Raw genomic sequence first — 17110 nt, forward strand, 5'->3', positions numbered from 1 at the left:
GCTATCTGAATCTAGCCCTCAGTATACAAATGTGCCCTCTGGGGGTATCATGACTCTGTCTTTGTTATACAGATGATGATTCTCGGGTGGTGCTGAGGTCCGGTCCCTCCAGATCAGATTATATAAATGCCTCCTACATTAACGTAAGTAAAGAGCTCTACCCAGATTTGTTACACACCTACCCTACATACTCTATAAAGCTGTACAATATCTGTGTATGTGAGTGTAAAATGTCTTATTTTCCAGGGATACAAAGCTCCAAAATTATACATAGCAACTCAAGGTGAGTGACCATTCATACATATTATACTGTGCACCAGATAAAGGTCCACTTGTTAAATTCTAGGGATGAGCTTCGTATTCGAGTTGAACTCATGTTGTTCGTATGTTCGAGTTCGTCAAACTCATGTTGTTCGTATGTTCGATCGTTCGTCAAAACAGGTCGTTCGCGCCAAATTCGAGATACGTTTCACAGACCATAATTCACTGCGGCATTGCTGGCTGATGATTGGCCAAGCATGCACTATGACCCGCATGCTTGGCCAATCACAGCGCGCAAAAAAACGGAGAGCCATAATTGGCCAAAGCCAGGGTGGCCTTGGCCAATTATGGCTCAGGGGCTTTAGTACACGCCCCACACTATAAAAGGCCGCCTGCAGGGAGGCCTTGTGTAGTGTGTTGCGGCAGTTAACAGGGAACAGAGAGAGACAGAGAGAGAGAGAGTGTCATTTTTTGCAGGTAGATAGAGCAGGCAGGCAGGCTAGTCAGTTAATGTTACAGTGCTAGATTCACGTAGCTGCGCCCCTTCTTACGGCGGCGCAGCGTATCGTATTTACGCTATACCGCCGCAACTTACAGGAGCAAGTGCTGTATTCACAAAGCACTTGCTCCGTAAGTTGCGCCGTCGTAGCGTAAATGGGGCCGGCGTAAGCCCGCGTAATTCAAATGTGGGAGGGGGCGTGTTTTATGCTAATATGTGATGACCTGACACATATGTCAGGTCATGTGTCGATGCGCCGTCCGTGTACATATCCCAGTGTGCATTGCTTCAAATGACGTCGCAAGGACGTCATTGGTTTCGACGTGAACGTAAATTACGTCCAGCCCTATTCGCAAACGACTTACGCAAACGACGCAAACAATTAAAATTTCGAAGCGGGAACGACGTCCATACTTAACATTGTCTGCGCCACCTAATAGCAGGAGCAACGTTACGCCAAAATCGACTTACGCAAACAACGTAAAAAACAACCGCCGGGCGCACGTACGTTTGTGAATCGGCGTAACTAGGTAATTTGCATAATCTACGCCAAAAACTACGGGAGCGCCACCTAGCGGCCAGCGTGAGAATGCACCCTAAGATACGACGGCGTAAGAGACTTATGCCAGTCGTATCTTAGGCTAATGTCGGCGTATCTTGCTTTCTGAATAAAGAAAGAAGATACGCCGGCGCAGATTTGAATTTACGCAGCGTATCTATAGATACGCCGGTGTAAATTCTCTCTGAATCTAGCCCACAGTGTGTAGAGGATATAAATACATCCCAGGTGTTGTACATATATTTATACACTGTATAGTTTAGCTAGATCAGTTCTTCCTAATTTACTGGCAGGCAGGTGATTGTGCTATTTAAAGATGTTATCACAGGCATACTATAGACACCCAGCTATATTTTTTTTAATGTAAGCATCATTAAAATCACTGCTCCTGATGCAGGAGCAGTGGCCCGGATTCAGAGAGCAATTGCGCCTGCGTAACCATAGTTACGCAGCACAATTGCTTACTTGCCCGGGCGTAACGAGTGTTCTGTATTCAGGAATCTCGTTACGCCGACTGCAGCCTAAGATATGCATGGCATAAGGCTCTTATGCCCGCATATCTTAGGCTGCATTCTTGCGATGGCCGCTAGGTGGCGTTCCCGTTGTGCTCAGCGTATAGTATGCAAATTGCATACTAACGCCGATTCACAACGGTACGCGAGCCCTGCGTACGCAGTTTACGTCGTTTGCATACAGCGTTTTTTTTGCGGAAGGCTGCCCCTTCTATAGCAGGGGCAGCCAATGCTAAAGTATACCCGTCGTTCCCGCGTCGCAAAATTTGAAATTTACGTTGTTTGCGTAAGTGAATCGTGAATGGCGCTGGACGCCATTCACGTTCACTTTGAAGCAAATGACGTCCTTGCGACGTCATTTACCGCAATGCACGTCGGGAAAGTTTCCCGACGGAGCATGCGCACTACGCTCGGCGAGGGAACGCGCCTAATTTAAATGATTCCCGCCCCCTACGGGATCATTTAAATTGCGCGCGCTTACGCCGGGCATTTTGCCGGAGCGCCCTCGCAATTTACGGTGCTACTGCTCCGTGAATCGAGGGTAGCGCAGAAAATTTGCGGGGGCGCAGGGCAAAACGGTGCCCTGCGCCTACGTAAAAAATGCGCAGATCTTATTGAATCTACCCCAGTGATTTTAATGATGCTTAAATTAAAAAAAAAATATATATGAAAAATTCCTTTAAATATTGTACCTGCTGGGTGTCTATAGTATGCCTGTGAAAACGTCTTTGAGAACCCAGGTCTTTCCCCAGAGAACATGTATCAATGGAAAAAAAGTTTTAAAAACTGTAGTTTTTTCAGGAGTTCTGAAAAAAACAACCGTTTTTAAAACTTTTTTTCCATTGATACATGTTCCCTGGGGCAAGACCCGGTTTCTCAAAGACGTTTTACGACAATAACTTGCATATTAGGCTTTAAAATTAGCACTTTTGAATTCAAACGTTCGAGTCCCATAGACGTCAATGGGGTTCTAAATGTTTGTGCGAACGTTCGGTCCGTTCGAAGGTTCTGGTGCGAACCGAACGGGGGGGTGTTCGGCTCATCCCTATTAAATTCATATATCCTTCAACATATCTGTACAGCCCAGTGTCTTGTGCACTGTACATACACTATATCAGCCCTCAAATGTTCCACTCGCCTAGTGGAAAATAAGGCCTGGCGAGGAGCTGGGCTGCATGGGAGCGGGGGGCAAGAGCGGGATAGCTCAATGTTACAGATTACCTTACAATTGCCTCCGCTCCGTTAACCGTCATACACAGCCTCGCCTCCCAGCCAAGAGCCTGTGATAGACAGAATGCATCCCAGAATTGGACCGGCGTTTTGTCTATCACAGGCACGGGGTCAAGAGGAGGCGGGGCTGTGTATGACGGCGAGCGGAGCTGAGGCAATTGTAATGTAAGCTTTTCCGGCGTACTAGCCTGCTCTGTGATCCCACGGCTCTCCCCTTCCTCCACTCATGCAATGGTGGGCACAGTGAGGCTGCAAAGGTGGGCACAGTGAGGCTGCAATAGTGGGCACAGGTGAGGCTGCAATGGTGGGCATCATGAGGCTGCAATGGTGGGCACGGGTGAGGCTGCAATTGTGGGCACAGATGAGACTGCAGTTGTGGGCACAGGTGATGCTGCATTGGTGGGCACAGGTCACGATGCATTGTCGGGCACTGGTGAGGCTGTGCTGAGGGGCACTGATAAAGTTGTTGTTAATATTTATTTTTGTAACTTAATTCTGCATAAAACATTTAAGTGTAATTTCATGAGATAATTTTTGAGGGTGTGTTTAGAGGCGGGGCAGGGTAGGGTTTGGGCGGGGCAACTGGCGGCGAGTAACCCTTGAGGCCTGACTAGTAGCTCAGGATTTGAAATTTTGAGTCCTGCACTATATTGTCAACAATTTTGGGTCTTAGTCCGTAGGGTTCAATATTGGGGGTTCAAACCTTTGCAGCTATAACAGCTTCAACTCTTCTGGGAAGGCTGTCCACAAGGTTTAGGAGTGTGTCTATGGGAATGTTTGACCGTTCTTCCAGAAGCTCATTAGTAAGGTCAGGCTCTGATGTGGGCGAGAAGGCCTGGCTCACAATCTCCGCTCTAATTCACCCCAAATGTGTTCTATCGGGTTGAGGTCAGGACCAGTCAAGTTCCTCCACCCCAAACTTGCTCATCCATGTCTATATGGACCTTGCTTTGTGCACCTCAACATGATAGAACACTTTTGGGATGAATTAGAGAGCCATGAGTCTATGAGCCAACATCAGTGCCTGACCTAACAAATGGGCTTCTGGAAGAATGGTGAAACATTCCCATAGACACCCTCCTAAACCTTGTGGACGGTCTTCCCAGAATAGTTGAAGCTGTTATAACAGCAAAGGGTGGGCCAACTCAATATTGAACTCTACGGACTAAGACTGGGATGCCATTAAAGTTCATGGGCATGTAAAGGCAGGTGTCCCAAAACTTTTGATAATATAGTGTATATTTTTAACAGCAAACAGCATAGTACAACGACTCTTGTCTGTAGGGGTTCCTGTAGAATGTTTAATGATCATTTATTTCAGACTTTACTCTTCTTCTAGGTCCCCTTCCTGAGACTCTGGCAGACTTCTGGAGCATGGTGTGGCAGGAGAACAGTTCCGTCATTGTGATGCTGACAGGACTGCAGGAAAAGAACAAGGTGGGATAATGAATGGTGAGGGCGAGATGATGAATGATGAAGGTGAGATGATGAATGGTGAAGGTGAGATGATGAGAGGACAATGAAGCTGAGAGGATGGGAATGATCGATGGAGAGAGGAGTGAAAATAGTGGATAATTAATGTGTGGTGTGTGATAGGCTGTAAATGTGAGATGGCCAGGAGGACACTTCAGGTTGTAAAAGGTTGACACAATTATACCCAGCGATGGTAATAAAAGTGAGATAAGTGGACAGTGAAATAAAACAAAAAGTGTAGTTGTGTGAGATGGTGGACAATAAGAGTGAGGGGGTGAATAGTCAAGGTGGAATGGTAGAATGAGAACATGAGATCGTGGACAATAAAGATGAGCTAAAAGAATCATAATGTGAGATGGCGGCTCATGGAGATAAGATTTTGGGCTATGGGAATGAGATGGTGGACCATGAGACTAAGATTTTGGGCCATGATAATAGAATGCTTGGCCCTAAGTATGGAATGGTGGATCATGAGTATCATATGGTGAACAGTAAGTATTGGATGATGAGCCATGATAATGAGATGGTGGAAATTGGTCCTGAGATGGTGGAACATTAAGTTGAGATGTGGACCCTGAAGCTGAGGTGATGGGCCATAATGAGATGATGCACCATGATAATGAGATGATGGAACATGCTAATGAGATGATGGACTATGATAATGAGATGATGGACCATGATAATGAGGTGATGGATCATGAAAATAAGGTGATGGACCATGATAATGAGGCCATGGACCATGATAATGAGGTCATGGACTATGATAATGAGGTCATGGACCATGATAATGAGGTCATGGACCATGATACTGAGGTGATGGACCATGATAATGAGGTGATGGACCATGATAATGAGATGATGGACCATGATAAAGTGGTGATGAGCTATGTGGTGAGATGGCAGACCATTCGACTAAGATAGTAGACCTTGAGGCTTAGATGGTGGGCCATGATAATGAGATGGGGGACCTTGAGACTGAGATGGTGGACCCTAAGAATGAGTTTGTGGAACAGAAATGTGAGATGTGGACCCTGAAGCTGAGGTGATGGGCCATAATGAGATGATGAGCCATGATAATGAGGTGATGGGCTATATGATGAGATGGTAGACCATTTGACTGAGATAGTGGACCTTGAGGCTGCAATCATTGACCATAACAATGAGATGGAGGACCTTGGGACTGAGATGGTGGACCCTAAAAATGAGCTGGTGGACACTAAAAAGAGATGGTGGACTGTAAAGTTGAGATGTGGACCCTGAAGTTGAGGTGATGGGCCATAATGAGATTATGGACCATGATAATGAGATGATGGACCATGATAATAAGGTGATGGACCATGATAATGAGGTGATGAACCATGATAATGAGGTGATGGGCCATAATAATGAGGTCATGGACCATGATAATGAGGTGATGGACCATGATAATGAGGTGATGGGCCATGATAATGAGGTGATGAACCATGATAATGAGGTGATGGGCCATAATAATGAGGTCATCGACCATGATAATGAGGTGATGGGCCATGATAATGAGATGATGGACCATGATAATGAGATGATGGGCCATGATAATGAGGTGATGGACCATGATAATGAGGTGATGAACCATGATAATGAGGTGATGGACCATGATAATGAGGTGATGGACCATGATAATGAGATGATGGGCCATGATAATGAGGTGATGGACCATGATAATGAGGTGATGAATCATGATAATGAGGTGATGGACCATGATAATGAGGTTATGGGCCATGATAATGAGATGATGGACCATGATAATGAGATGATGGGCCATGATAATGAGGTGATGGACCATGATAATGAGGTGATGAACCATGATAATGAGGTGATGGACCATGATAATGAGGTGATGGACTATGATAATGAGGTGATGAACCATGATAATGAGGTGATGGACCATGATAATGAGGTGATGGACCATGATAATGAGATGATGGACCATGATAATGAGATGATGGGCCATGATAATGAGGTGATGGACCATGATAATGAGGTGATGAACCATGATAATGAGGTGATGGACCATGATAATGAGGTTATGGGCCATGATAATGAGATGATGGGCCATGATAATGAGGTGATGGACCATGATAATGAGGGGATGAACCATGATAATGAGGTGATGGACCATGATAATGAGGTGATGGACCATGATAATGAGGTGATGGGCCATGATTAGGGATGAGCTTCGAGTTCGAGTCAAACTCATGTTCGACTCGAACATTGCCTGTTTGCCGAACAGCGAACAATTTGGGGTGTTTGCGGCAAGTTTGTGTGAACTTTAGAACCCTGTTAAAGTCTAAGGGACTCGGACGTTTGAAATCTAAAGTGCTAATTTTAAAGGCTTATATGCAAGTTATTGTCATAAAAAGTGTTTGGGGACCTGGGTCCTGCCCCAGGGGACATGTATCAATGCAAACAAAGTTTTAAAAAATGTTTTTTTCGGGAGCAGTGATTTTAATATTGCTCAAAGTGAAGCAATAAAAGTGAAATATTCCTTTAAATTTCGTACTTAGGGGGAACGTATAGTATGCCTGTAAAGTAGCGCTTGTTTCCCGTGTTTAGAACTGTCCCTGCACAAAGTGTAATTTCTGAAGGAAAAAAAGGAATTTAAAATCACTCGCGGCTATAATGAATTTCCGGCTCCCGAAAATACAGAGAAAAGCCATTCATAAAAATAAATAAAATGCGTGGGGGTCCCCCCAAATTCAATTAGTGTCTGGTGTGGATTTTTGGGGGGGAACTCCACGTAATTTTTTTTAATTTGGGGTGGAGTTCCCCTTAAAATCCATACCAGACCTGAAGGGCCTTATCCCCCTTAACAGGGGTTCTAATGCGAGGGTGAACAACAGCGGTGACAATGGGCACCCCTGTTGGGTGCCATTTTCCATTTCGAAGGGTTCTGAGATGGTTCCGTTAACTTTGATTCTTGCGGTAGGTCTATTATATAATTATCTTATCCATCTTCTCATTCTGGGTCCTACTTCAATCGCCTTTAATGTATTCTGCATGAAGCCCCAGTTTACCCTGTCAAAAGCCTTTTCGGCGTCTATTGACAGGAGTAGTCCCGGGGCTCCACTTTTCCTAATTTCCTCCTTGGGACTAAGATGATAGACCATTAGACTGAGATTGTGGACCTTGAGGCTGAGATGATGGATTTTGGGACTTAGATGGTGGACTCTAAGAATGAGATAATGGACTGTAAAGTTGAGATGTGGACCCCTGAAGCTGAGGGGATGGGCTATCATTAGATGATGAACCATGATAATGCGATAGTGGACCTTGGGACTAAGATGGTTCCACTTCTAGATGCCCTCAGTCCCCTGAGTTTAATGATGGAAAGCATCATACAACCCACTTCCTTTGAGCCCAGGCTGTTATGGACCCGCCCCAAGCCCCTGACTGGGCAGTGAACAAAGAAGTAGCACAGTGACGAGCTCAGGTGCCTCTGGTGCTGCTTCTTCCACCTCCAGTCGGACCTCTGCTGTACAGGGAATGTACAAAGCTTGTATTTATAGAACACATGTAATGAAATATTAATGATTACAAAGCTGCATTGATTTGTGTCTTCTATATCTGTCTGCAGTTCAGATTTATTTATCAATGTCCCAACTCATCTTAGATTTAAACATTGAATCTCCTCAGGTAAAATGTGAATGCTACTGGCCAGAGCAGAGCCACACCTACGGTGACATCACAGTGTCTGTCCAGAAAATCATCCAGACTGGAGCCATCACCATCCGCAGCTTCAGCTTGAAAAAGGTAAAGATTTTTTTTTTTAAGCAATCCTAAAAAAGAAAAAAAAAATACAATGCTATGTAACGCTCGTCTCCCCCCCCCCCCCTCCTGTGATAGGGATACAATGCTATGTAACGCTCATCTCTCCTCCCCCTCCTGTGATAGGGATACAATGCTATGTAACGCTTGTCTCTCCTCCCCCTCCTGTGATAGGGATACAATGCTATGTAACGCTCGTCTCTCCTCCCCCTCCTGTGATAGGGATACAATGCTATGTAACGCTTGTCTCTCCTCCCCCTCCTGTGATAGGGATACAATGCTATGTAACGCTCGTCTCTCCTCCCCCTCCTGTGATAGGGATACAATGCTATGTAACGCTCGTCTCCCCCCCCCTCCTGTGATAGGGATACAATGCTATGTAACGCTCGTCTCCCCCCCCCCCTCCTGTGATAGGGATACAATGCTATGTAACGCTCATCTCTCCTTCCCCTCTTGTGATAGGGATACAATGCTATGTAACGCTTGTCTCTCCTCCCCCTCCTGTGATAGGGATACAATGCTATGTAACGCTCGTCTCTCCTCACCCTCCTGTGATAGGGATACAATGCTATGTAACGCTCGTCTCTCCTCCCCCTCCTGTGATAGGGATACAATGCTATGTAACGCTCGTCTCTCCTCACCCTCCTGTGATAGGGATACAATGCTATGTAACGCTCGTCTCTCCTCCCCCTCCTGTGATAGGGATACAATGCTATGTAACGCTTGTCTCTCCTCCCCCTCCTGTGATAGGGATACAATGCTATGTAATGCTCGTCTCTCCTCCCCCTCCTGTGAAAGGGATACAATGCTATGTAACGCTCGTCTCTCCTCCCCCTCCTGTGATAGGGATACAATGCTATGTAACGCTTGTCTCTCCTCCCCCTCCTGTGATAGGGATACAATGCTATGTAACGCTCGTCTCTCCTCCCCCTCCTGTGATAGGGATACAATGCTATGTAACGCTCGTCTCCCCCCCCCTCCTGTGATAGGGATACTGTGACGGTATCGGTATGATATCCCCGTCAAGCATTCCCTCCTCTCCATACAAGAACATCACAGGATCCCCCACACATGAGTCAAGACTGGATGCTGGAACCAAGACTGAGTTTAATGTTATAACACACAGCTTATATGTCATTTCCAAAACTGTTACAATGACAAATCTCCGCCCCCCTCACACTGGGGCTTCCATACAGATGAGTAGGCAGACACGACGGAGCCGAGTCTGAAAACACATTTTCTTTAGATAATGACATCAGTGGAGTTGAGTACTAGTTGTACTAAATACATTAACTAGACAACTCGACCCCGCATATAGAGAGATAATTACCACAATGAAGCAATCAGAATAATTAACACAAGCCACATAAACACAGATCTCCTTCACACAACACAATAGATCAATTAACCTTTAGAAATAGTGAGGGGACATTAGCACTTCAATAACCGGATGGTAATCACAATGGCAAGCAGGGAGAATTAAACTGAGACATATAGGCAAATGTATCACAATGGCCCCCCTTTTTCTCCCTGCTCCGGAAAACCCGGTTGGACCTTCCCTGGTCCAGTAGGGTTGACGGGTTCAGAGCTTTTAGTCCGAGGTTAACTCCGTTTGGCATGACTGACCTCCCTTGGCAACTGCTTCAGACTCAGGTATGCCACCGGGTCGTCAGATCACACGCCGGTCAGTCCCCAAGTCTTTGTGCGATCTGCAAAGTCACCAGAAGTCAGTGTGAAGACGGCGAATGGGTCTGTGCGCCGCCATCTAGGTGTCCCGCTATGGGAGGGGCAGGTTATGGCTCTGAAGTGACAGTCACAGGAGATTCATAAAAAGAAAAAGTTATATTTGTTGAAATGCTGTAGCACTGGTGCTCAGAGTCCAGGGGGGGGGAGGGGACTCAGAGCCCCATAAGGTCAGCCACCCCCTGCTCCCTCCGCAGCCGCCGGTTCTCCTCTTTGAGCTTCTCCAGCTCCATCTCCAGTTCATGGAGCCTGGGGGGGTCAGCCCGCTGTGACCTCAGGTGGTTGTTCTCCTCCTCCATGCGGCTTATGCACTCCTCCAGCTCTATGTACTCACGGATCAGATCCTGCTTGCTCATGTCCTGCAGGCTCTCCACGTGGTCCTTCATCATCAGGAACTGGGTGGTGGTGTAAGGAGCCACCGGTGGGCCCTTGGCAAACATCTCGGCCCGCATCTGGGGCGCCCGCTGCGATTCCATCTCCTCCAGTCGCTTCTTCTCCTCCCAGGTCCGCTGGTTATATGACTTCCAGGACCTCTTCTTCTTGGAGGGTAGCTGGCGGTGCCTCTTTCTGCCCAGCTCCCTCCAAGGCCCCTCCGGCTCATGGCTGTCGCCCATGACCAGCTGACAATGGTGTTCCCTGTTGTCCGTAATAACAGATTGTACCATGAGGGCTTCGTAAGGGGTGCCCAATGGTTCTTCCTGACCCAGCTCCTGGGGATCCCAAGCCGAGTCTACACAATGGGCTGCTGCTGGTGGGCGGTACCCAGGTTGAGACCAATTTGACCTGGTGTTGTCATTCATGGGGCAATTCTGCTTGAAGTGACCCAACTGTTTGCACCGGAAGCAGCGTTGTTCGTTGTCCTCCTGGCGTGGGTAGCGAGGGCTAGATGTCATCGGTCTGTTAGGCGGTTGGTATCTAGCGGCTGGTGGGTGTGAGGGCGCCGTTGGTCGTGGAGGTTGTACCCGTGGTGTGACCTGGTTTGTCTTGCGAGTATCCGCATATTCATCCGCCAACTTCGCGGCCTCTGGTAGAGTCATGGGCCTGCGATCTCTCACCCAATCTTTGACATCCGTCTGGATGTGATTGTAAAATTGCTCCAGGAGCATTAGTTGCAAAATGTCCTCTGCGGTGGTGGCCTGGCTGCTGTTAACCCAGTTAGAGGCCGACAGGGACAACTGGCATGCCCATTCCGCGTAAGAGTCTTTCGTGGTTTTGCGTGAGTCCCTGAACTTCTGTCGGTGGGACTCTGGGGTTACTGCATAACGAGCCAAGAGCGCTTCTTTAACCCGGGCGTAGCTATGGATATCCTGATCTGGCACGGTCCGGAAAGCATCAGAAGCTTTGCCTGACAGTTTGCCTGACAATATTGCAACCCACTCTCTTCTAGCTATTCGGTGCAGGTTACATTGTCGCTCAAAATCCGCCAGGTAGTTATCAATTTCACAGTCCTTTTCATCAAAAGCTTTAAAAGCGCTAAACGGAATCTTCCTTGTGTCTGCTGTGCTGTACTCACTGTTCGGAGAAGGTGCGGCTGCTTGTTGGACTGCTGCCAGTTTTAACTGTAGTTCTGCGTCTCTTATTTGTTTAGCCTCCTGTAGTTCTGCGTCTCTTATTTGTTTGTCTCTTATTTGTTTAGCCTCCTTCGCTAACAGGTCCATCACTTTCAGCACCACATCCGGCGTTGGGTTCGGGCCGAACCATGCTAGCTTCTCTCTCATTAGCTTGTTGGCTGGCGATTCCTCCTCCTGAATCACTGGTGTCTCCATCTCTTGTACTGCTGGCGTTGCTGCAATCCCGTTCTCCTGGTCTATCTCCATTGATTCTGCTATGATGACCCGTTCGGTTTTGTTGCTAGCAATCCTTCCACGAACTTCCAGTAGTTCTTCCAGTGTCTGCTTGGAATCCCGGGTGTAAAGGAGAGTAGAAGGGAAAATCCCACTGCTACCAACCAATTGTGACGGTATCGGTATGATATCCCCGTCAAGCATTCCCTCCTCTCCATACAAGAACATCACAGGATCCCCCACACATGAGTCAAGACTGGATGCTGGAACCAAGACTGAGTTTAATGTTATAACACACAGCTTATATGTCATTTCCAAAACTGTTACAATGACAAATCTCCGCCCCCCTCACACTGGGGCTTCCATACAGATGAGTAGGCAGACACGACGGAGCCGAGTCTGAAAACACATTTTCTTTAGATAATGACATCAGTGGAGTTGAGTACTAGTTGTACTAAATACATTAACTAGACAACTCGACCCCGCATATAGAGAGATAATTACCACAATGAAGCAATCAGAATAATTAACACAAGCCACATAAACACAGATCTCCTTCACACAACACAATAGATCAATTAACCTTTAGAAATAGTGAGGGGACATTAGCACTTCAATAACCGGATGGTAATCACAATGGCAAGCAGGGAGAATTAAACTGAGACATATAGGCAAATGTATCACAGATACAATGCTATGTAACGCTCGTCTCCCCCCCCCCTCCTGTGATAGGGATACAATGCTATGTAACGCTTGTCTCTCCTCCCCCTCCTGTGATAGGGATACAATGCTATGTAACGCTCGTCTCTCCTCCCCCTCCTGTGATAGGGATACAATGCTATGTAACGCTCGTCTCTCCTCCCCCTCCTGTGATAGGGATACAATGCTATGTAACGCTTGTCTCTCCTCCCCCTCCTGTGATAGGGATACAATGCTATGTAATGCTCGTCTTTCCTCACCCTCCTGTGATAGGGATACAATGCTATGTAACGCTCGTCTCTCCTCCCCCTCCTGTGATAGGGATACAATGCTATTTAATGCTCGCCTCTCCTCCCCCTCCTGTGATAGGGATACAATGCTATGTAACGCTCGTCTCTCCTCCCCCTCCTTTTATAGGGATACAATGCTATGTAACGCTCGTCTCTCCTCCCCCTCCTGTGATAGGGATACAATGCTATGTAACGCTCGTCTCTCCTCCCCCTCCTTTTATAGGGATACAATGCTATGTAACGCCCGTCTTTCCTCCCCCTCCTGTGATAGTGATACAATGCTATGTAACGCTCTTCTCTCCGGTCCAGGTGCAGTCCGCGGTGCAGATTACGGTGGAGCATCTGCAGTACTTGCGCTGGCCAGACCACGGGGTGCCCAGGAACTCCTCAGATCTGGTGCAGCTGATAGAGCTGATGAACAAATGTAACACTCCGGGGTCCGGACCCGTTATCGTACACTGCAGGTAGGGTGCTGGGTATGGTTTGCAGTCATAGAAGTAGATGGGACAGGTCTGTTATTCAGTATATATGCAGGCTGTGCTTCCTGCTCAGTGGGGATTGTGATGTTCTCCTCCCTCAATCTCTACTGACCCAATTAATGGAACACTCCCCATGGAGGGCATCTATAAACAATTTGCATATTCAAATGGCAGCAAAAATGGATGTTGTTAGGCTATTTTCCCTCCAGGTCAAATGTCATTCATACAGAATAGGATACATCAGGAAAGTTTTGCATTATGGCCACTAGATGGAGCTGATGATTATGTAAATGCACATGAATGCGCGTCTTATGGGGATTATTCATGACAGCTGTGTGAATGCCGAGGCAGTCGCACACCAAATCATTTATTAATAGACCCCCTTGGGTCTTGTATCCCTGGATTCAGGTTGGGCACTGGCGTAGCGTCAGGGGGTCACAGGGGTTGCAATTGCGACCTCAACCCTGTTCCAGGGGGCAGGGCGGCCTCCCTGTTACACCAGGCATCATGGCTGCCCAAAGTCCTTCCACTTATTCTCCCTGAGCTGTCTGCAGGAGGCAGGAGGGCTCTAGATGGAGGCGGGGCTGCTCTAGATGAAGGGTGGGGCTGCCTGAGTTAACAAGCCGATGATTGATTATTAGGATGCAGGGCAGTACTAGCAACCAATCACCAGTTTGCAGGCTGCACCGCCCAGTCCTCTGTCCAGACAGGCTGTGTCTCCCGCCCTTCGCACTGTGTAAGGTAAGACAGGAGGAGGGGGCAATGGGGGGGAGCGATGTGGGTGGGGCAACTGAGGACATGAAATGGGGGCTATGGATATGAATGGGTTCCCCTTTACATCAGGATCTGCAAACTTCTTCTTTAAACCAGGTTCTGCAGAGTTCCCCCTTTACATCAGGGTCTGCTGAGTTCCCCTTTACATCAGTGTCGGCAGAGTTCCCCCTTTGCATCAGTGTCCGCAGAGTTCCCCCTTTGCATCAGGGTCTGCAGAGTTCCCCCTTTACATCAGGGTCTGCAGAGTTCCCCCTTTACACCAGGGTCTGCAGAGTTCCCCTTTACACCATGGTCTGCCGAGTTCCCCCTTACACCAGGGTCTGCCAAGTTCCCCTTTGCACCAGGGTCTGCCAAGTTCCCCTTTGCACCAGGTTCCGCAGAGTTCCCCTTTGCACCAGGTTCCGCAGACTTCCTCTTTGCACCATGTTCCGCAGAGTTCCCCCTGTACAACAGGTTCCGCAGAGTTCCCCCTGTACACCAGGGTCCGCAGAGTTCCCCCTGTACACCAGGGTCCGCAGAGTTCCCCCTGTACACCAGGGTCCGCAGAGTTCCCCCTGTAAACCAGGGTCCGCAGAGTTCCCCCTGTACATCAGGGTCTGCAGCGTTCCCCCTTGCATTGTAAGGGTTAACCCCCCAGACTCTGATGTACTTAAAGGGGAACTCTGATGTGAAGGGGGTGCTCTAATGTGAGGGCAGGAAGGGATCCCACTGCAGAACATGTGAAAAGGTCCGGCTGCAGGACTGTAATGAAAGCCCCTTGTGAAGGGAGTTAAGAGCCCCGGGATCAATGGGAAGGGCCCCAGGCTCGGGTCGGGTGGGGCCCTTCATGGTTTCTTGCATCAGGGCCCTGAAGGTTCAGCAGACTGGTTAATGTTCAGCTTGTGGTGGGTGAGACCGGCTCTTCCCCCCTATAAATCCCAATCACACCCCGCTTCTCCATGTTTGCAGTGCTGGGATTGGCAGAACGGGCACATTCATCGCACTGGATATTCTCCTGAAGATGGCGCACGCGGTCAACAAAGTGAACGTCTATAATTGTGTGTCGGAGCTGCGGAAGAAGAGGGTGAAGATGGTGCAGGAAAAGGTTTGTTCATCTACCATTGTCCTCCTTTATCTCGCATCACCCACCGGCTTTATCTATTGAGTTTGTTCCTTTCATCCAATGTCCCATAATTCCCTTTTATACCAGAGGAGCTTACACTCTAGTGTCCCCCCTCCCCCCCACAGTCACATCAGTCTCTGTACAGAGGAGCTTACACTCTAATGTCCTCTCCCCCCCACAGTCACATCAGTCTCTGTACAGAGGAGCTTACACTCTAATGTCCCCTCCCCCACAGTCACATCAGTCTCTGTACAGAGGAGCTTACACTCTAATATCCCCTCCCCCCCCACAGTCACATCAGTCTCTGTACAGAGGAGCTTACACTCTAATGTCCCCCCCCCCCCCCCACAGTCACATCAGTCTCTGTACAGAGGAGCTTACACTCTAATGTCCCCTCCCCCACAGTCACATCAGTCTCTGTACAGAGGAGCTTACACTCTAATATCCCCTCCCCCCCCCACAGTCACATCAGTCTCTGTACAGAGGAGCTTACACTCTAATGTCCCCCCCCTCCCCCCACAGTCACATCAGTCTCTGTACAGAGGAGCTTACACTCTAATATCCCCTCCCCCCCCCCACAGTCACATCAGTCTCTGTACAGAGGAGCTTACACTCTAATGTCCCCTCCCCCACACAGTCACATCAGTCTCTGTACAGAGAAGCTTACACTCTAATGTCCCCTCCCCCCCACAGTCACATCAGTCTCTGTACAGAGGAGCTTACACTCTAATGTCCCCTCCCCCACAGTCACTTCAGTCTCTGTACCAAGGAGCTTACACTCTAATGTCCCCTCTCCCCCACAGTCACATCAGTCTCTGTACAGAGGAGCTTACACTCTAATGTCCCCTCCCCCCCCCCCCCCACAGTCACATCAGTCTCTGTACAGAGGAGCTTACACTCTAATGTCCCCCCCCCACAGTCACATCAGTCTCTGTACAGAGGAGCTTACACTCTAATGTCCCCTCCCCCACAGTCACATCAGTCTCTGTACAGAGGAGCTTACACTCTAATGTCCCCTCCCCCCACAGTCACATCAGTCTCTGTACAGAGGAGCTTACTGTTGTGGACATGTTATGAAGATGTATCTAATATGTATTGTCATAGTGTTGCCCAGTGTTAGTTCTTCCGCAACCCGCTCTAAAGAGCTGACTGGGGCAGTCTGACGCTGGTTCAGTCCCGTCTGGTAGTGGAAAACTTCCTGGGGTTGGAGAGAGGTGTTTGCAGAGTGTGGGTATGTCCGCCAGCGAAAGGGCCCCTGTGCGATGCACAGACGATTGTCTGGAGGGGATATGTTGGCTCTGCAAGGACATTATCGGTTATAAGCGGATGTACGCTCTTGTCTCGGTCGGGACTCGTAGCGTACACCTGCAGATAGCCTCCCATCCCCAAGGAATGGTAGTATAATCTGGGTATGCATTGTTCTCTGGAACAATGCAGAATAAGGATTCCTATTAGCGGAAATACGGGAGCCTTTGGGTTGTCATGGTCAGAGACGGAGTCCATGTTTGAAAGCCATGCGGCTTCTTTTACTAAGCTTCCCTGCACCCTGTCTCTGCTCAGACACACCCATAGGACTCCTTTAGCCATTATTCATTGGTTGTTTGTATTAACTCATCCTGTTGGAAGGATTTCCTGTAGGGTCATTTCTGTGTGGAGGTTACTTCCTGTGATGTCACTTCCCATGGAGGAAGCGATTGGCTGCTGGAACCATCACTTCCTGTTTGTCAATGCTTTTGTCTTTTACAAATAAAAAGCCAAGCTCACTGGTTGCTGGGGGCAGTCATGCTGATGGAGCTGAGAACCTGAGCTGTGGTGATGTCTGTTTACTTGGGGATATACAGGAAATAGAGTGATAGGTGAGATGCATTATATCATTAGACGGAATGTGTGCTTATTAGCAC

General features: G+C 48.1%; 1 protein-coding gene across 1 annotated transcript in view; it reads left to right on the forward strand.

The window, feature by feature from the left end:
* LOC120945890 (receptor-type tyrosine-protein phosphatase U-like) overlaps window positions 1–17110 on the forward strand; it is a 77849-nt gene that overhangs the window by 60429 nt on the left and 310 nt on the right. The window contains exons 11-16 of the mRNA XM_040360443.1: window positions 73–143; window positions 247–283; window positions 4401–4498; window positions 8207–8323; window positions 13164–13318; window positions 15056–15191. Coding sequence (XP_040216377.1) covers window positions 73–143; window positions 247–283; window positions 4401–4498; window positions 8207–8323; window positions 13164–13318; window positions 15056–15191 — 614 coding nt within the window. The remainder of the gene's footprint in view (window positions 1–72; window positions 144–246; window positions 284–4400; window positions 4499–8206; window positions 8324–13163; window positions 13319–15055; window positions 15192–17110) is intronic.

Source organism: Rana temporaria, chromosome 1 (assembly GCF_905171775.1).
Source record: "Rana temporaria chromosome 1, aRanTem1.1, whole genome shotgun sequence".
Classification (NCBI taxonomy): domain Eukaryota; kingdom Metazoa; phylum Chordata; class Amphibia; order Anura; family Ranidae; genus Rana; species Rana temporaria.